We start from the raw sequence: 21,148 nt of genomic DNA, 5'->3' as shown, positions 1-21,148 counted from the left end.
AAATCTTTGATGGAGGCACTTGCATTCCAAGTGCAAGAATATGTCTCGCGATTTGATGAGCTCGAGTCTGCAGTTGCTCAATTAGCAGCTGAGATGGAGAGAGAAGAGATCGCGGAGCTGACATATTTAATGAGAATGCTTGTATCACAAATGCAAGAGAGTGATAGATATATGGACGCTCGAATCCATGCGCTGAAGTCACAAATAGCTCAGTTAGCAGCTGAGATGCAAGAAGAGAAGGTTTATCTCGCTGAGAGCGGTTTTTCTCCTGAGGAAACCGTGTTGCCCAATGATGAGGATGACTTCTATGACTCAGACGACGAGTTCCTATCATACTTCACTGCCCCACACGAAGATTTCAGCCCTATGCAGGAAGAATCACTCGATCGAGTGACTAAAGGTAGTCGATCGAGTGAAATTTCAGAAGGAAGCCCTCGATCGAGTAGCATTCTTACTCGATCGAGTGGAATGCAGGAGGATGATTCTCGATCGAATGGTTTTGTTACTCGATCGAGTGACATTCGGGAGGAAAGTGGTCGATCGAGTGATTATTCTGCTCGATCGACTGAATTGGCCATTGGGAGCTTTGGTTCGTCATTTTGGTTTGATTTGGATGACGAGTCTGACGATGATGAAGGTTACGGTGAACCTCCCCTATTCACAAAAGTCGGATACACTTGAAGCTGCGATCTACGGGATGGATTCCACTGAGGAGGTTGATGAAGAAGCAGTTGAGACGGTAATTGCTCCTAGCACGGAAGAGGTAATAAACTCTTTTACCTATGATTCCGTCATTGAGAGCGACCGATCTGAGGTAGTAAACGATAATTTTATTATTGTTTGTTCTAATAGTATTCTGCCTCGTTTGACTTGCGCAATTTCTTTTAAAGTTATACCCCCTCTCAAGTGGACGATTAAATTGGCAAATTCCCACCGTACATGTTATCTCAAAATTGCTAATCTGAATCAGGACCCCTATATTTTGACAGTTGCTCCCGCGCTCCTTATTTATGTGGATAAATTTAGGAGCTCACATAGGAAATTTGTTAGACTCAAACAGTTGTTTAGTTTCTTTTCCTATTTCTGTATTCCACTTTGGTGCTACTTATGCTGTTGTGTAGCACATGCGCAGACTATTTGACAAAGTTCTTTGCGCGCTTTGAGCTGTTTTGATTGTATTTAATTAGAGAGGCTCGAAGAAAAAGAAGGTCGAGCTGGGACCTGACTGAAGCTAGCGCTACCCGGGAGGCAACCCGGCGATTTTATTTTGTTTTTATTTCAATTTCAGTTGTAATAAATGGTTCTTATACCATAAAACTTTCTCAGTATGCTTGTCTTGTTAGTTTGCGGGCTGTTTTTATTGCGTTTTGCAGGTATGCACTGGGGATTACTCGATCGAGTACTTTTTTGTACTCGATCGAGAGCTTTTTCTGCTATATTCACTCGATCGAGTGAAACATTTACTCGATCGACCTCCTGCGAAAAGAGAAACTACTCGATCGACTGCCTTTTTTCTCGATCGAGCAGTTTTTGGATGCCCATTCATTCGATTGACTTGGATTAGCTTCCTGAGACGGTTTTCCGGGCCTTTAGCAACCTCCCATGTTCATGGTCGGTTTGGGGAGGTCCCCTTATTCGCGCAATCTTGTGAGTTTTCCGCATTTACTCTCTTTCTCCTTCAGTTTGCATTTCCTTTCCATGTTTTGGTACAATGGGGGCATTGTACGGTTTGGTTTGGGGAGGTTATGCATCCATATCTGTGTCTGCATATTGTTTTATCTGCATTTCAGTTATCACGTTTAATTTTCTGTTTGCATTGTTTTTTATTTCATAAAAATTCAAAAAATTCCATAAAAATTGATTTGAATTGTCAAAAATTCAAAAATTTCACGTTTATTTTAGCATATAGGTTGAGTCGGAACGGTAGATTTCAATGATGAAATTGCACTGCAACTGTCTTTTTGCTTAAGCCTTGCATTGAACTGTTATCTTTTAGCTTTGTCTTTTGCATAATCTACGAGTTAATGTTAAAATTTAGCTGAACGAATAGACTTGACCTGAAATTTTGGCAACCTACTTATAATTTCTAAGATTTAGAGCCGTATAAACTGGTGTCATTTGCGACCGGTTCATGTAGGATTGTGAGTAGTATACTCCTTGCATAACATGTTCATCAATTTGCACATATATGAAATTCAATTGCTTTTTGCCGTCATACATTCGGGTTAGTGGTTGGTGTCACATGCAGGGAGGTGCTTACATTTTCCCTTTCTTTCATTTTTACCCATTAAACTCCACATTAGCCAAATTTGCCTGTTGACCCTTAGCTACATCCAAATTTAGCCTGCCTTGTCAAGCTAGTTTAGTGTATGTTTTGCGGTATATATTTCATTGCATCAAATTTTGGCGCATATTCTGTTGATTTGGAGTTGGTAGAAAAGAAAAAAGAGGATGAATTGAAAAGGAGGTTGATGAAAAAACGTGAAAGATGAAAAAAAAAGATTCGAAAAAAAAAAAGGAAAAAAAAAGAAGAAACCGAAAAAAAAATAGAAATAGAAAAAGAAAGAAAAAAAAAGATGTCGTTTGTTGACGGTTTCGCTCCTATGCTTTATTTATATCATTTGAGGAGTATTTCTAGTTCGGTTTGGTGAGATTTTATGCCAAATGAAGGGCATGTGTTTATTTCATAATTGAGTTGGAAATGGATGTTGATATATGGTTCTGTTTAGGTACTAGCTTGATCACCTATACCTCCACATTCCCATAAATGTTTTGCCTTTTCTTACCCATTGCCTCACTTTACCATATTTTGTAAGCCCTCGGCTGTGACAGGACCTCGTTTGGTTGGAATGTATGTACGGTAGTTAGAATTGTCTATCATATTAGTTGCATGCATGTTTATGTGGGTCGTAGTCTAGGTGAGACTATTTTTCTTTCTCTCTTACATATATATGTTCACCCTTTGCTTCATGAGAGAAGAGTGACCCGTGAGAGTCCATTATTAAAGGTCTTGCAAGGTCGACGGTTCAGCTACTTTTATAAACATCCTATAACTCGTTTGCATTTGACTGCTTAGCTATAAGTGTTAGTTTGCTTGCATTAAATTGGCTTAAGTGGGCATTTGTAGCTAGCTCTGAGTTATCTTTTCCGTTCCATTAGTTGCATTTTAGTTTACTCGGGGACGAGTAAAGGTTTGGTTTGGGGAGATTTGATACGTGCATTTTATATAGTCTTTTTAGCCTAATTCATGCACGTATTTCTATGCTTTTATCGTGGTTTTATGCTACGAAATGCCCCGAATATGCTACTTTGGGTTATTATGTCTTATTTGCAGGTATGGATCCAAAAGTAGTGAAATCAAGCCTTTTACCATCCTTTTAGCATGCATTTGGAGGAAGAGTGAATTTAGAGCGGAAATGAAGCTATTTTGAGATGCGCATTGGAGTAAGGAAGTTAGGCGAGCCAAGAGAGTGCTTCAATTTGCTAGTTCCTGCTTGTAAGAGCCATATCTCGAGTTCTACAACAGATATTCAGGTGATTCCAATTGGAGATGAACGTTTGTCCTTTTAGCTTTCCAATGCCACCGGAATCATCCTGTTTGACCAAGTAACGAAGAAATGGCAGCCGTTTGAAGTTCAGTGCGCGAAGCAGGAATTACGCGCTGAGAAGTGCTCGATCGAGAGCCCATTTGCTCGATCGAGAGCTACCTATTCTTGATCGAGTGATTAAAGGGAAAGAAGTCTTCGATCGAGAGGAATTGTTCTCGATCGAGAGGAATGCTAAGGAATATCACTCGATCGAGAGCCTTTAGTTAGTCGATCGAGTGGATTTTGCTGACGGGCTGGGCTTTTAGGTTTAATTCCGTCATTAGGTTTAGCTAATCCTATTTACTTATAAATAGGGAGTCAGTATGTTATTATAAACTCTCTCTCACAGACTTTACTTCGTTCCTTTTCTCCCTATCTTTGCTACGGTCACTTTCTTTTAATTTCCGGATCATTTATTTACAGTAATTTCTCTCCCTTCTTCTCTTTAATTACTTAATGTTTATTATTTGTTCTTTCTTTATTTCTTGTTCTCCCTTAATTATGCATAGCTAATTCCCCTAGTATGTTAGGATTAGGGAAGCCGTGGTAGCGATGTTTTAACTGTATTAAATAGATTAGCCCTGCGATAAGAATTGTATTAGGCAATTTAACTGTTATCCGGTCGAATGAATGCATGCAGGAGACCATAAATTTAGTTAACCCCGACCTAGATCGAAAGATTGGAAGGGAAGACTTGCCTAGTTACAATAGGGTATTGCAGTGAGGGCGAAAGTTAAGCTGTTTACGCTCTAGGGCGGTTTAAGGACCGAAAGGTGACGACCATAGCTCTTCTTATCAATAGTCTAATCGCCTTAATATTCTCGATAGTATAAGATCTGATAGCTGCCACGGTAGACCGACCCCTAGCATACTCCCTTCTCTCTTGCTGTTAATTTCTCTTATTTATTTCCCTCGCCGCTTTAGTCTTTAGTTTAGAATATCAAATCAAAACCCCATTTCTGTGACACCCTGACAGACCGAATTAGACAGATAGATAGCAACTTAGCCTCCCTGTGGAGATCGACCCTACTTACCGCTGACTTCTGTTAGTAGTACTTAGGTATTTTATTTTTGGTACGAAACGACAGTATCAAATTTTGGCGCCGTTGCCGGGGAGGCAATCTATTTATTTATTTGTTTAATTTTATCTGTTTTTAGCCTCAGGGGATTTTTCCCTTGAGGCCGTTTTAATCTTTTGTTTAGTGCTGTTTTGATAGGCCTTACAGGTACTACTGACGAAATTACTTTTACTACGTAGGCATGCAATTTTAAGAGGATTATATATTTATATAAATATATTACATATATGCATTAAATCAAATCGAAAAAATTATGCAATATTATATATTATGGAATCTAAGTTGAATTATTTATAACCTACTTATATTATATTTTTGTATTGTATGTTAAATAATTAACATCTCTATACATCTAATAAACTATAACATTTAATAAAAATGCATAGATTATAAATTTAATATATAATTTTATGGTGATAATAATTAATACCATAAGTGTGCATGTTTATACTAATTTATTATTTTATTTTAAGGAAATTGACCATCTTTCTAGTATTCTATAAATATTTAAGAAAATTACCAAACATTTTATTTCTTTTAATCTCCTTGAAATTGACCATCTTAATTAATTATTTTATTTCAAGGAAATTGATTGTCTTAATTAATTATTTTATTTTAAGAAAATTGACCATGTTTTAGTCTCTTACAAATGTTTAGGAAAATTACCAAGCTTCTATATAGTTTAATTTTAACCCAAACTATATAATATTTGCATTGAGATCCCTTAATTGGGTCCATCACACAGTCTTAGTGATTTAAAACTATATAATATAATTAATTTGTATAACTTTCTTTAATTACATTAAAGTCCCTTGATTTCTGGAATTAATATATAGTATTGATAAGATTGAGTTTGTACTAGGTCATGGACTCACGGGTCATCTTATAGTGGGCAAAGATTGTATCATAATCGATAACCGATTTAACCTCGGCACAATTTGGATTCATCAAATTTCCAAGTTCGGGTTGTAAAAAGTTAGATTATCCCCATATCCGATTAGTTATTGTTTACTCTAGGAATTCGATACGCCATAGACACTGCAACATTTCCAGTCACAATAAACTCTACTAGTAAAAGAAAAGTACCAGTGCCGACAACCCAATACCACCCATGAAATGAAACAACAGAAGAAAACCAAACTGAAGTAAAACCCCAGATCTAAACACCGACATTCATCAAAATAACCAAAACCCAAAGAACAGAACCCAGATCTGGTGAAGAATCATAAGTATCATCACAATTCACAAGTACTAGTATGATGGGATCTGGTCGATGGTGTTTAGTCATGTTCGCTGTCATCTCCGCCTTATGCGTATCCGGTCCGGCCCTTTACTGGAAATTCCACAAAACCATTCCCAACTTCACCTGCCCTCCTTGCTCCTGCCACTGCCCTCCTCCTCCTTCTCTTCTCCGCTTCGCTCCCGGTCCGTCTTTTTCTTTTTTAGAATAACACCGTCTTACACTAATACACTCTCCCTTTATTATCTTATTAACCTGCCCCCTGATAATCTTTTCTTTTTTCTTTCAGGTTTGCTGAACCTGTCTGTTACAGATTGTGGAAAAAGTGATCCGGAAGTAAAGCAGGAAATGGGGAAAGAATTTGTGGATTTATTGACGGAAGAATTGAAGCTGCAAGAGGGTGTTAGTGCTGAACATGCTCAACATATGAATGTGACTTTGACTGATGCTAGAAGAGTCGCTTCACAGTATCAGAGAGAGGCTGATAAATGCGTTGCCGCGACTGAGACCTGTGAGGGAGCTAGAGAGCATTCTGAGGCGCTTTTGAGGAAGGAGACCAAGCTTACTTTGTTGTGGGAACAAAGAGCTCGCAATTTGGGCTGGACAACCGAATGAAGATGATATATCAGCGCATGTAGATTATTGCTCTCCGTTCCTATCTAATATTAACAAGATTTGTCAATTGTCATCTAGATCATTGCTTTCAAATCCTTGTAACCATTGCTACCATCTTTCGCTACTGTAATGTATCTAGATTTGTCAGTTGTTATCTCCATCATTGATCACCATTCTCTTGTACCCATTGCTACCATATCAATATACAATACCATCTAGAACATTGTTACTGTCTTTCGCCATTGTAGTTAACTAGATTTGTCAATTGTGGAATTCAGTAGACTTATTTTTATGTGTGTTACATACATAAGCATTACAATTGCTTCTGGAATGAATATGTCAGCGACAAGTTGTTGACATCCTTGGATTCGTGTGGATTGAGTAAAGGGAATGAATAAATAGATATATTCTCCCGCATACATAAGACTTGAACGGAGAATGAGTCGATGTCGGACTCATCTCAAGCCTATGCTGTTTCATTACTGTCATGTACCAAACAAATAAATTGTAGAAATGTCGTTAACTGAACACGTAAAACAGGATAGTGAAGGCTGCACACATATGACTTGAACCCAAATTGATCTGACATAAAATTTTGTAGTCCAATAGTAACCATTACAGGTTTACAGCGTTACCCTTAAATGATTGATCACAGCCACCAAAACTTGCTAGAATATGTAATGACCGATCTACCTTGAATGCAGACACACCTGAAATTACTAGGATCCATACTAATCGAACTCATACCCTCCAGAATGACTCGCTTGCGTGGTCCAGTAGCAAGTAGCAACCAATATAATTGTGAATCTAATATAATAGGAGTAATATTAAGTGTTGCGGAATATATAAACACAAATTGAACTGAAATATAGAAAAATGAATAATCAGAAAACTTATACAACTAATGCTTTTTATACTCCGTAACAATCATTAATCATTAATGTTATGTAATTTACAACCCTATAAATACACAATATATACAAGAGGAAAGGCCAAAATCATGCTTAATCTACACTGCTGAACCCAAACTAAGGCAAAATAGCAAAAAAAAAAAAAGGAAAAAAAAAAAAGAAAAAAGATATGCCTGAGGTAGTGTAAGTGAAGTAACTAATTTGTCTGGTCATTTGCTATAAATATATATATGACGGGACAATCTATCTACATGGAGAAAAAATGGTAGCGGGTATGGGAAGAGAAAAGAAAAAGAAAACTAATAATTCATGTTGCGGTATGTCACATGAACAACAGAGTCCCCAGCATTACGACGATGACAATTAGTACTGCGGACAGAGGAGGATTCCTCGAGGAGACACCACTGCTTAGTTGTCCGGTGTTGACGTAAGTGTTTGAATTTGAGCCAGTACTTGTGGAAACATTCACTGATAGAGAACCTAGCAAAATGGATTAACAAATCTTAATGTCAGCTTATATGGAGAACAACATTAGATGAAATGTCACTTAGAAGTTAGATCGGTCATTTTACATATAATTCTGCCTATCAACTGGTAATGCTGTTTGGGACTTGTAACAATGTCATCTTACTTTGATCTTTTTATATCGTAACATTCATTCAATGGTTTTGAACATGGTCGTCTGATTCAATATGAATGTGATACACTCTTAATAGGGTGTGTAAAGGTTTTAAGCAAGCGTCATAACAGAATACGCTCTTAAACCAATTCGTGAATCTTGATTCACTGGGGTCAACTGAATCCAGTAACCCCGGTTTTCAACAGGAAACATTCTCACAAACAATAAAGTTCCAGTTTTTTAGAGGCTGAAAATCAATCACGAAGGGAGTCATAGATGAGAATAAACTCACAATCATAGTTGACCCATCCAACACGCTGATTAGCCAAATCATAGACCACGGCTTTGTCTTTCAAAACAAGATCTGCATAAAACACGGTGAACAGTCAATAAGACATCCAAATGGGGTTAACATGGGGAAATCAGCCCTCACGCTGAAGCGAGGTAAACAATTATGTTATCCTTCTTATTGTGTCCTTCGAGCAACAAATTATGTGCTATTATAGTGGGATTACCTCCTAAAATAGTCATTTTCTGCCCGTCGATCTTCTGAAATCCCATACACCAAACTGCAGCTCCAGCCTGTTACCAACAATTTTTGATTTATGATTATTTGAAACTGAAAAGATGAACAAAATTCTGCTACATATTTTTATTATATCTGTCTTTGGTAAAATTTTATCTGAACATCCAATTTGGCTACTTCCATGGAATTTGGTCTATGATATTGTTTTAGTGCATAGAGGTCGACTGTTAGAGGTCGTTACTAGCAGCCGAGTTTCTGGAGTAAAATAGTTAACATGTAAAAAGCAGTCATTGAATAGAAAAGCTAGTTATTAACTAAGACTATGTGATAGTCTATGTCACTTCCCAACTCTTAATATTACCAACCCACATGGGTGAGTCACTTGGACATTATTTTAATTTTTAAGCCAAAATAAGTTGGGTATGACAGTTTGACACGCACCCAAAACGTGTCTGAGTAACATAGCTGACAGATTAGGTGATGCAGGAGTAATGGATCTTGTGTTTCTATTTTTTTTTTCAGTATCATTCCAAAAACAGCAGCCAAGTGATGTATGGAACAAACTTACAATAGAGTTCTGCTCCAGCAAATAGTCTTGTGGCCTCAGAACCATTGATGAACCACCAGCGAAATTCAAGCTAACTTGAGGGAATACATCATTGACACTGTACATTTTAGAACACAAAGATAACAACATAAGAAATTTGTACCCATTGATTCAACATATATTGTAAGTGTAGAAGAGCTAAAGGAAAACCTGGATGTTATTAAATAGCATGAGTTTCCCCTTGAGAGTAAAGGACGTACTGACTGAGAAACAGCCGATGATATCTACAAAAATCATAGTATTTCCTTATTAAGATACTGGGAGATGGCAAAGTCTAGCCTTTTCAGCATCTAAAAGCAAACTAGTTGGATATGATGTGTAGCACCAAACAAACAACTGATATTCTATCACTGGGGACTAGACCCGGAGGGGGTTCAACTCACATCACGAGTACCGTACCACCCCTCAATGTCTTTACGAGCTAAGCTAGAACATTTGCTTTTAATGCAACCAGTACAAAAGAAACTTACCGCATTTACAAAAGGTTCATAAGCTGCTTCAGCAAGATAAGCCAAGGTTGTCCCAGAATCAATGATGGTACCAGTGTCTGTTGAAGTACTAAATACCGAAGCATCTATGGGAAGTGTTTGACTGTTGATAGAGATACTCTCCAGATTCAAATTGTAGTGTGGCCTGCAAGTCATACATATATTAAAATCATTGGAATCTCTGGAAGTACTGAAGAATTGATAATTAAAGGTACTCAATATACAGGATCGTTATGACTGAAGATTTGGACTTGTCCTGTTTTTACAAGGTAAAATATTACATAATCGCCTTTTAGCAAGATGGCTAGATCTGACAAAAATTGTCCCTGACTCGACACAAACAGAGAAGAACAATGCTTAGAATACACAAATCCCCATTGACCCATTATGAAACAATCCGTCCTGAAAACGATCCCCTATCTGAAATGCCCCCCAAACTATACTAATAATGACTAATAACCTGAAACAAAAGCTACACTATCCAAAACGTTGCATCTTAGTGGGTGGGGTGAATGTACTAGAATTTTATTATGCATTTAAAGAAATGTTGCATCTGAGTGGGTGAGGTGAATGTACTCTAATTTTCTGATATAAACACTTCCTCAACCCAAGAAAAGGGAGACAAAAAGAGAAGAGTGATTAATAAGAAGAATCTGAGTAGAAGAGTTAGACTTTAAGTTTCTCTTTTGCTTCATTGGGAAACATCAGGTCCTCTTTACTCCATCCGTTCACCCATCAATATTCTCCCCTGAACTTCAGAACCAGAGTCTAAATAATGGAGTAATATATTTTCTAACCCTTTTAAAATAAATACACATTATGCTCAAGCTAAGATTGACTTTAGTCCACGTCTCAAGCCTCAGACTTTGCTTCGACTTTGGTCAATACCAAAAGTAGGCAACCATATCAGACGTCTGATTTCCACCAGGACTCATTTTCACTTTGGAGGATAAATATTGGGAGAAACTATGGATCCCACAAATTATCTGAAGGAGTATTATGAAGTCCATATTATCTAAAGGAGTTTCGAGAAATTCGAGGAATAAGCTAAAAATGTCGTGAGTCTAAGTTGACTCTTAGAATACAATAATAATATTTTGTAAATATCAAGACTTGTGACGACATCAAGTGAAAAATTATTCTAATGTGTCATTCTACAGGTAAACTTTAACATCCGAGCTCAAGTAAGTCACCCACTCAACAGTTGTGTAGGGAGTGTTTTGAGTAATAAAAAGATGAACCACATAAAAAGCACGAGTTTAAAATGCTCAACAGTATGATAAGCTAAATGGAATCAACCTAACGATTACCAAAAACAGAACACTATGTTAATGCCTCGTAAAAGAAGGGAACATAGATTTTTGTTTGCTTTTCTTCCAAGCAATGGCTAGAACACGGAAAACAACCAAAAATCATCCGAAAACTCCAAATTCTAATCAAAAAAATACACAAAATTCACAAAAACAAGTTGATTTTAGTCTGAATTCTTCTAATAAAGGGAAATCACAACGACAGTTGCAATTTTCCTCGCAGGAATTGGAAGCTGATTTGCACTCCATCATCGAAGGGGATGAAGAGTCATCGATCTGAGGAGGAAATTGCAGATGACCATGTGGTTACTCCGGTAGCTACTCCGGTGGCTACGCCTATGGTAAGAATTACTAAAGATGATGTTGCTGGTGAAATCTCCTTTTGGTCCACTGCTGTCGTTTGTTACGTACGGAGGGTATGGCAAGCTCAGGGTGTGGACAAAATCTCGTTTCTACCAAACGGTATCTTTCTCGTTAGGTTTAAAACGAAGGAACAGCAGCAATTTGTTTTGGGAAATGGTCATCTGCTCTTTGATAATAAACCTGTTATTATCAAAGAGTGGACACCTGAGGTAAAGTTGATTAAACATGATGTGAAGCGTATTCCAATCTGGATGAAAATTCATGGATTGGATGTGAAGTATTGGGGGATGGGGTGTCTTAAGAAATTGTGTGAAGTGGTAGGGAAATTTATCCGCTGTGATGAAGCCACTTTGCATAAAAACTTTCTTGGATTTGCCCGTATCATGATTGAAGTAGATATTGGGCAAGATTTCCCAGAAGTTATTAAATTCCAGGATGAAAATGATGCGGTTCAAACTCTGCAGGTTGTGTATGATTGGCTCCCCTTATCATGTACAGCTTGCAAAGGTTTGGGGCATTTGACTGAAAATTGCAGGAAGGTGGGGACAAAACCAGTGCCAAAGAAAGTCTGGCGACCTAAGGGTCCTGTAGTAAGGCATCCAAAGCCTGTTGTGGAGCCTGGTGTTCCTGCACCTGTTCAGGAGAAGAGGAAACAGAAGGAGGTCACTCCTGAAGTTGTGCTAACTCCGGTACTGGTGGATAAGACACCCGTGGTTGAACCCTCTATTCCTAGAAGGTTTTTAACAAAACTGCTGAGAAATGAGTCTGGTGGACGTAGATCTTTTACTTCTGGGGGAATCTCTTTCATGGAGAACCTCTCCAATTCATTGCAGAAATCCAGATTGGGGTTGATTGAACACTGTACTGTGGAAAAAGGGGGGCCAAGTAGAATACCCTCTGATAATGGGTAGTTATGGAGTGTGGAACATTCGAGGTCTAAATAATCCTAATAAACAAAAAGAAATAAAAAAATTCCTTCATTATAATAAAGTGGGATTGTTTGGCCTCTTAGAAACAAAAATTAGTAATAAAAATTGGAATAAAGTGAGATGTAACTTCTGTGATGATTGGGCAATTTGTACCAATTCTAGTCTTCACAAAGGTGGAAGAATTTGGGTTATTTGGGATCCTGAGTTGTTTGAGATGGATATCCTGGATGTAACTGTGCAGTGTATTCATTCTCTGGTAACTGATAAAGTTAGAAAAATGAAGTTCTGGTTTACTGTTGTTTATGGCCTGAATAAAGCAGTGGAGAGGGAGCCTTTGTGGAGTAGTTTAAGACATTATTATTCTACTGTTAATGGTCCTTGGATTGTTGGGGGAGACTTTAACACTGTCCTTGCTGGGAATGAAAGAATTGGTGGTGCACCAATAACTAGTGCTGAGATGAGGCCATTGTCACAGGTGGTCCATGACTGTGAGTTGGCTGATCTGGGGGCTAGGGGAGCTTTCTTTACCTGGACGAATAAGCATGAGTCTGGGACTAAGATTTATAGCAGAATTGATAGAATGCTTGTTAATGATGATTGGATTATCAAGTTTCCTCACAGTTATGTGCATTTTTTACCTGAGGGGATGTTTGATCACTGTCCTGCTGTGGTAAAACTTGAGGAGGAGGTATCTGGCAGGAGGGCCCCTTTTAAGTATTTCAACATGTGGGCACTAGCTCCTGAATATGGCAGTATCATTCAAAATGGTTGGCAAAGGCAGGTTCATGGCACTGCTATGTATCAAGTAGTGAAGAAGTTAAAGAACCTGAAGTATGATTTAAAGCAGTTGAATAAGTGCCAGTTTGCAGACATTGAGAACTTGACTAATGTTGCAGAGATTGCTTTAAAAGAGTTCCAGGAGATGTTGATTCATGACCCTTTGAATTCTGGGTTGTGTACTTCTGAGAGGGAGTGTGCCAAAGAATTAGAGGGTTTGATTAAGGCTAGAGATAGTTATCTGAGGCAAAAAGCTAAATGTGACTGGTTAAAGATGGGGGATGATAATACTGTTTTTTTTCATGCTTGTATTAGAAGGAGAAGAGCAGCTAATAGAGTATACCAGATAAGGGATGGGAATGATACTCTATGTTCCTCCCCTGATGAAATTCAGAGAGCTTTCCAAGAGTATTATACTTCTCTACTGGGCACTTCAACAAAGGTGCAGCAGATCAGTACGAAAATAGTTCAGTATGGAAGTTGTTTGTCTCAGGAGCAATGTAATAGTTTAGCTGTTCCTATTACTGATGATGAAATAAGAACAGCCATGTTTGATATCCCTGGGAACAAAGCCCCGTGCCCCGACGGATATAGCGAGTCAATTCTTTAAGGATAACTGGACTATTGTAGGGCACGATATTTGTCTTGCAATTAAGGATGTTTTTCACACGGGCAGCTCTTTGAAGCAATGTAATGCCACCATATTAACTTTGATTCCAAAGGTTGCGGTGCTGAAAAGCGAGTGCATCAATTCAGGCCTATTGCTGTTGCAACACTTGTTTATAAATGTTTATCCAAGGTTCGTGCAATAGAATGAGCGGATATTACCTACACTTGTGAGCCCTTCACAGAGTGCTTTTGTTAAAGGAAGAGACATAGTTGGCAATATCTTAATTTGCCAAGATATAATTAAACTGTACAAAAGGAAAGCTTGCTCTCCTAGAATCCTTTTGAAGCTTGACTTGCAAAAAGCATATGATTCTGTGGAGTGGAGTTTTGTGGATGCAATGACAAAGGCTCTGGGATTCCCTTCTAAATTTTGAAGCTTCTAATGCAGTGTGTGACTACCCCAACTTATTCTCTGTCACTTAATGGTGAAACTTTTGGCTTCTTTAAGGGAAAGAGAGGCCTTAGACAAGGAGATCCTCTTTCTCCCCTTCTGTTTACTCTTTGTCTAGAGTACTTGAGTAGGATTTTAATGGTGGTACAGCAACATGAGCATTTTCACTACCACCCTTTGTGTAACGGGATACGACTATCCCACTTATGTTTTCTTTGATGATCTAATTTTGTTCGCAAAGGGGACAAACGATCTATCCGGTGATCTTTCAAGCTTTTGATTATTTCTCTAAAGCTCTTTGGATTGAAGATGAATAGGAGCAAGTCTAGCTTTTATTGCAATGGCATGGATAGTCATCGATTCTTTGAGATTGAATCCATGCGGAATGAAAAGGGACACAAGTACCTTTTAAGTATTTAGGGGTGTGTGTTTCACCAAAGAGACTTTCTGTTCTTGATTGCCAGTGCTTGGTGGATAAGGTTGTGGAGAGGGTGAGACGCTTGGGCACTAGGAAGGCATCTATCGGGCGAGGATTGTGCTCATTAAAGGCGATTCTAGCAACTCTTCATAATTATTGGGCACGAATTTTTATTCGCCTAAGACGATCATAAAGAGGATTGAAAGTATTTGTAGGAAGTTCTTATGGCATGGTAATGAGATGAAGGAAAGCCCTTCACTTGTTTCATGGGAGCACATATGCAGACCTGTGACACAGGGTGGTTTAGGATTCAAAGACTTGCATTGTTGGAACATTGCAGCCATAGGAAAATATGTTTGGTGGGTAGCTAATAAGGAGGATCACTTGTGGGTTCGTTGGGTCCATGCCATTTATATTAAGCAGCAGCAATGGAAGGATTATCAACCAGGATTGGGTAGTAGCTGGGCTTGGAGGAAGATCTGTCAAGTTAAGGACAGGCTCCAGCAATTGCTTTTTTCTTCTGGTTCCTGTTATAGTATAAAAGACGGGTATAAATGGCTCAAGCCTGATGGGGAAAAGGTTTCTTGGTATCCTTGGGCACTCAATAAGTGGATTGTTCCCAAGCATGGTTTTTTGTGTTGGTTAGTGGCCCGTAGGAGACTCTTAACTCAGGATAGGTTGTATACTATGGGAGTGATCAACCAGAACTTGTGCTATTTTTGTGGTGTGCAGGAAGAGAGTCATCAGCATCTATTTTTTGAGTGTAGCTATAGCTGGGCATGCATTCAAGCTGTAAGTGACTGGTGTAAGGTTGGTTTACCACAGATTGACTGCATCAAGTGGTGGGTTGAGTGGAGACAGTCATCTATGTGCAGGAAGAAAGTTGTGGGAGTTATATTAGCTTGCAGTATGTATGGCATCTGGTCTGCTCGTAATACTTGCAGGATTGAAGGGTACTTACATCGTCCAGAAAGACTTGGACAGCTTGTGAAGAAGGAGAGTATTAGTAGGTTGCGTAATGTTGAATTTAAATGTAATAGTAGTCGAGTTAAGAAATGGATTGATGATATCGTGCACTGATGTATGGTGCAGGATAGTTCAATCTTGGTGATGTAATTTGTACTTTGGTTCTTGGGCTATTAATGATACTACTTACATTTTCTCAAAAAAAAAAAAAAAAAAGAAGGGAACATACTGTGATGGCATAAGAGGAGTGTAGACCATGCCAGGTTCCACAATGCTCCCCAGAACCAGTATTCCTCCACCATTTTCATCTCCTCTCAAGCAGTGCGAGAATGCTGCAGGTGCAACTCCTTGTGATGATAACTGAGTGACAACAGACATTGCCTGCTGTCCGAATCCAAATATCCCATCAACTGCTCTATCCGTCTTTGTCAAATCCCCAGTTTGAGTCACGCTACAGCTGTTCCACAGTTTTGGAAGCAAAATCCAGTAAGTTACCTTAGAGCATGCCAAAAAAAAAAAAAAACGTGGATGCAGGTGTCAAACTTTGACTTATTCTTCTTCCAGTAACTTATACGGAGTAGAGAAGAAGAATTACGAGTTTACGACAGCATAAACAACATTTACAGGTGCCCACGAGATAACGGGGTCGGTTGTAATCGAAATTTGAAACCTAGGAGAGGTTGTTTATGAATGATCCATAGAGAAAACTTCATTGCATTGACTGCTATTCACAATTTACGAAGCACAGAGAATTTAGTGTTGGCTTCATTCATCACAATATGGGTGCACCTCCTCGGGAATTGGAGTTTTCATCCTTAAAGTATCTTGTTCAAAAGGCACCAGTAACAAATCCTATAATCCTTGCTCCAACCCAGGAATGAAGCCTTAAATCTCCTTGGAAGGGTATGAAGCCTTAAATCTCCTTGGAAGGGTTCAAAACCCCGTGGAAACTTGACAGTTAACATCCATTTTCAAATTTAAAGAATCATAACTCACAATGGAAATAAAAAAGTTCTTACAATCTTACCCAAAGATGACTTTGGCAGAGCTGTTGGTTAATGCATCTCCACCAACAACAGTTGTTAGGCGCAGCATATCAGACACATAGTAGCCTTCGGTTCCACTACCATCCCCATATTGGAATTGGTAGGCACAGTTGTTGGAGTTATCACAGAGAGCATCAGCAAATGGCGCTGCCATACTACAGCGTTTGTCTGAGCAAGAAATAACAGATGATGACGAAGAGCCCGAAGGGTTGAAAGCACTGAGTTGTACATCCTGTAAGATTTGTAAGATTTCTATCAGAAATAATAGAGGGCATGCATATTCATCATATCTTAATATTGATGATCTTTGTTTCAAGACTGATGCTTTTGTTTGACGTTCATAAATTTGTATTCCTTCAATATAGGCATTGTTCGACCTTCTATTTAACTTATCTTTCTTCAGAAAGGAAAACTAAAACCTTGTTATTTTAGAACTGCTATATTGCTTATATGACCTTTTATTACTGAATTGATCCTTCCATGAAGAAGTAACTAACAACCAGACAACCAGTTAGAACTTAGAAGTAACTAAAACCTAATCATTTTAGAAGTAATTTCTTCCGTGTCACTGAAGTTCAACAAGTGAACGTAAAAGAAAGAATATTACAAGTTATGAGACAAGAGTTACTATACTTGAAGACCAGTGGTGGATGGACAACCAGTGCATCCACTGCAACCAACCCACAACACATCACTTCCTGTATCAATCTGCACATTGAATTCTTGTGGTGGAGTCCCTAGTTGCACCTTTGTATAATACAGCCTATAATCACAAAATTAATCAAAGTTCGTAAATTAGTCACAACCGACATACATCCGACCCCCTTACCCCGCAAAATTAATCAAAGTTGTCGGATGAAATTGGTAGGGTGGACTGGTGGACATCCAGTCATAAAAGCCATAATGGAAATTACAGAAGAAACTTCACCAAAACAAAAGCTATGAACAATACAATGGATCAAGTAAGGTCATTAAAGCTACAGAATAATTGACAACTTTATTGTTTAAAAAAAGCTTAATTTAATAAACAAAGTTCAAAATTTCTATATTTGTCACATAGTTATGTTAATTAATGAACTAAATAAATCAACTAAACAATACGATTAGCCACATAATGTGACCAATAACACAACAAAAATTTAGTAATTAATTAATAATCCATCAAATACACCAAGAATCAAACATATTATGCCAACTACCCATCAACTGATTAATTAGCCCAACTCAAATTATGAATTCAAATACTTGTGTAAGACGGCCTTACATTAAGAGGTTTGTATTAATGAATCCGTCTTACATAATGTAAGACGGCCTTATATGAGAATAACTCGATTATGATCACAGTCAAAAATTGCAATGGAACAGAAGAAAAACATATGCAAGAAGCTCAAACACAACATTAAAACCAAAATTAAACACAACTCAGATCACATATCATCTAAGTAACAAAAACTCAGTTCATATATAAACCTCAAGAACTCAAAAAAGTTGAATTCTTCAAAATTATTCCCAAAATCAAGGTTTCTAAAAATAGGTAAATTTTGGAAATTAAAAGAAAGAAAAGAAAAAAGAAATATACCCAACGCGGTAAGGATTATAAGTGCCAGAAACAGTGAAATCTACGACGCCATTGATGGACTGCAACAAACGACCATGGCGAGCTCGGTCATGGGTTCTGAGTTGACTCAGTCCAACTCGATCTTTTAATGAAATTGACCGTTGAAGAGTCAACGTTGTCGGGAATGAACCACCAATAACCGCTAAAACGACGTCGGATAAGATCACCCATATGAACAATAAACTTCCTAAAATGTATAACTTCTTCATTTAAAATTTTAAATATTTAAAATTAATATTTTTAGTTTTATTTGTTGTTTTGATGAAATTGACAGCACACCAAGCAAGAATAATTCAACTAGAAATTGATGTGCGAAATGATTAAGAAGAAGAATATTTGGAAGAATTAAGAAATGAGTAGAGAATTAGAGTATGTAATTAAGAATAAATTAGATTAAATTAATGGGTTTTTCAAAAAGATTAAATCTTTCAATTTCGTAGCGTAATTTAGAGAGTATGTAATTAAGTTAAAGTAGAATGATTTAGTGAGAGAATTTAGAGAGAGAAAGCTTTAGAGAATTGAAGAAGATGGAAGTTATTTGGTCATTTGGCATTTATATATGTTTTTCTGTACTTGATCATACACGTTTTTACTTTTTATTTTTCTTTTTCTTTCTGTATTTGTATCTGTTTTTAAGTTTCCACGGTGAAACTCGTTTGAGACGTGGTTTATCCATGTTAAGTTTAATAAAGATCAAGTGGCTTGTATATATAAAAGAAATATATTAATTTTTTTTTTCCTGTATTCTTTATATACATAACCGATATGTACTGATCTGAGGCGGATAATTACGTCTTAAAAAAGACTCGAGTTTTAATGTTTGGTTTGTGGAAAATTCAATTTTGATTATTTGTGTTTGTTTATGGATAAGAGGGAGGAGGACTTGTACTTGTTCTTTGTTAAGTAAAGTCTTAGGTTAAACACAGATGGAGTTGTGTGGTATAGAAGGTTCTACCTGGATTTTTGGTTGGAAGAATTATTTTGGAGGGTTTTTAATGTTTGTTGGATGACTTGGTAGCTTCCTTACACCTTCTAAATTCCAATTATTGTGACATGTGCCTTATAAGATTTTGGCTAGTTGATAACTTAATAGGCTTGGATTTTTGGCTAGTTTAATCGCTAATAGTGATTAAGATGAAAATTTGTAAATCGTACATGTTTGAATTTTCTTCTCTTCTTTTATATTATGTTGATTAGGGAGTTATAGAGTAATAAATTGTGGATTATATTAGTGTAAATCTTCCAAGTTTATAAGGGGCGGGAATTGCATTGGCTGATATGAGTAATTAGATTTTGAATCTCTTTATTGCACAAAAAAAAGGTTCGTTAGAGGTACATTTGTGAAATTGTTTATATATTCAAAATAATTAAATCACACATCCTTGGCTAACACTCCGAAAAATAAAAAGTGGACCAATAACATATTTTGACACAGCCATCCAACATCATGTGAACTTCAAAATCCTATTTTTTTTCAATATAAATGTCATTAAGTAAATAGAAGTAAACAACAATAAAGTTAAAAATCATCACATAACTTCAAATATTTCACGAAATCATCAACTACTCATTATCTCTATTATGAAATCATAAAATGTAAATGTGAAATGCGACATTGCATATAATAATATCATATGAGTATAATTCTTAATTCTCGTGTATACAAATGTCTTCTCCCATGTTACAAACTTGTGGTAATTGTAAGATTAGCTTGACCAAAATCATTTTTATTAGATATATGATATATGCCCTCTTAGATGAAATTGACTAAATTGTTTAAGTTGTAGTAGGAACATTATTTAGTAATGCATTTCTTTTGCATGATTATTTAACCCCTATCAAAGTCAAACTTGAGAGTTTTTGTTTGTTGACCTACCAAGATTATTCTTTAGCTTTCAAACTACTATAGCTAGCAAGGTTGGTCATAATTTGTGTTCCATGAGCCATGCGACGTACCTGACGACGTTCCCAACTATAATTTCCAGCGTATGTTCTATGCATAACGTGTATGGGCCATATATAGTTGACACATGATAACATACGCACTTCCTATTTAGAGACCGAATAATAACATATTGTGAAGAAACTTTACTCATATATTAGAGAGGCAATTTCATCATAATTCATATCAGTAACCGATATATATCTCAACGGTGAAACAGTTATTTATATCATTCGTAATAATTTTACCAACGTTTAATTAGTTATCCTTTACTCAATTATGTCAAACAATTTCGTGTTTGGAGGTGATTTTGTGACGGAACATACGGAGTATCTATGTTACACATGAATCAATTAATTCACTGCTTATTTTGTCACGATAAATTTGCATGTTGCTACAGACAAAATCCAAAGAAATTGATCAAAGGAAAAAAAAAAGATTATGTAGAACGCAGGCAATTTAGATTCTCTCTATTTCTTCTCCTCTTCATTTCCTTCCATTTCCTTTTAATGGTCCGGATTAGATTTTAAAACGAACAAATGGTGCAAGACTGCAAGTGAATGATGAGATAAATGTGGAATATTAATATAATATAGGATTTTGAGAGAAAATGGAGAAAAAAAAATGGAAAGGATCCTTGCTGGAACGCAAGGAGCTCTTTTAACTTGTTTGTGATTAGATTTGTAATTAAGGACCTACTTTAGTTCTCTTAAGAGTTTGATTTTGTTGTGCGCCAATAATTTTTTTTTTATTAATTATTTATTGATAAATTCATATTTTAACCTATTGGTTTATCGACCATAATAAAAAAGGAAATGCATTAATATAACGTAGCCATTTTTTCTTGGTGCTTTACTGCTTACTAATGTTGCTTTTTCTTTGGATACATTACTAACTACTAAGCATGTAGTGACAATCCTCTATTGTAGGCTTGTAGCAAAAGTACGCGTCTCGACTTAACTTCTCGCGTTCACTAGAAAATAAAGTTGCACTCCGTACATTACAATCTTACATGAACACTAGGTAAATTGTAAAATGTGAAATATG

General features: G+C 37.0%; 2 protein-coding genes across 2 annotated transcripts; one reads left to right on the top strand and one right to left on the bottom strand.

The window, feature by feature from the left end:
- The first annotated feature begins 5,581 nt into the window (after positions 1-5,581).
- Positions 5,582-6,753, top strand: LOC141611520 (uncharacterized). The gene is made up of 2 exons (XM_074430073.1): positions 5,582-6,091; positions 6,196-6,753. Exons 1-2 carry the CDS (start codon positions 5,923-5,925, stop codon positions 6,519-6,521), a joined length of 495 nt encoding a protein of 164 aa, XP_074286174.1. The 5' UTR covers positions 5,582-5,922; the 3' UTR covers positions 6,522-6,753.
- A 664-nt stretch (positions 6,754-7,417) lies between these two features.
- LOC141611519 (aspartic proteinase 36) lies at positions 7,418-18,801 on the bottom strand. Its single transcript, XM_074430072.1, has 10 exons — positions 18,121-18,801; positions 17,175-17,304; positions 16,523-16,773; positions 15,725-15,952; positions 9,655-9,817; positions 9,335-9,408; positions 9,146-9,242; positions 8,567-8,633; positions 8,344-8,415; positions 7,418-7,912 (listed from the first exon to the last, which is right to left on the bottom strand). Exons 1-10 carry the CDS (start codon positions 18,366-18,368, stop codon positions 7,755-7,757), a joined length of 1,488 nt encoding a protein of 495 aa, XP_074286173.1. The 5' UTR covers positions 18,369-18,801; the 3' UTR covers positions 7,418-7,754.
- Positions 18,802-21,148: the final 2,347 nt, after the last annotated feature.

Source organism: Silene latifolia, chromosome 11 (assembly GCF_048544455.1).
Source record: "Silene latifolia isolate original U9 population chromosome 11, ASM4854445v1, whole genome shotgun sequence".
In the NCBI taxonomy this organism is placed as follows: domain Eukaryota; kingdom Viridiplantae; phylum Streptophyta; class Magnoliopsida; order Caryophyllales; family Caryophyllaceae; genus Silene; species Silene latifolia.
The sequence above is the reverse complement of the archived record's forward strand: the minus strand, read 5'-3'. Positions and strand labels throughout refer to the sequence as shown.

What these genes read in the sequence shown, in the direction of transcription:
- LOC141611520 (XM_074430073.1), top strand. Translation starts at nt 5,923, where the DNA reads ATGATGGGATCTGGTCGATGGTGTTTAGTCATGTTCGCTGTCATCTCC. An exon ending in TCTTCTCCGCTTCGCTCCCG is followed by an intron (nt 6,092 to 6,195) that starts GTCCGTCTTTTT and finishes TTTTTCTTTCAG; the next exon opens with GTTTGCTGAACCTGTCTGTT.
- LOC141611519 (XM_074430072.1), bottom strand. Translation starts at nt 18,368, where the DNA reads ATGAAGAAGTTATACATTTTAGGAAGTTTATTGTTCATATGGGTGATC. An exon ending in ATGAACCTTTTGTAAATGCG is followed by an intron (nt 9,409 to 9,654) that starts GTAAGTTTCTTT and finishes TGATTTTTGTAG; the next exon opens with ATATCATCGGCTGTTTCTCA. An exon ending in GAAAATGACTATTTTAGGAG is followed by an intron (nt 8,416 to 8,566) that starts GTAATCCCACTA and finishes TGTTTTATGCAG; the next exon opens with ATCTTGTTTTGAAAGACAAA.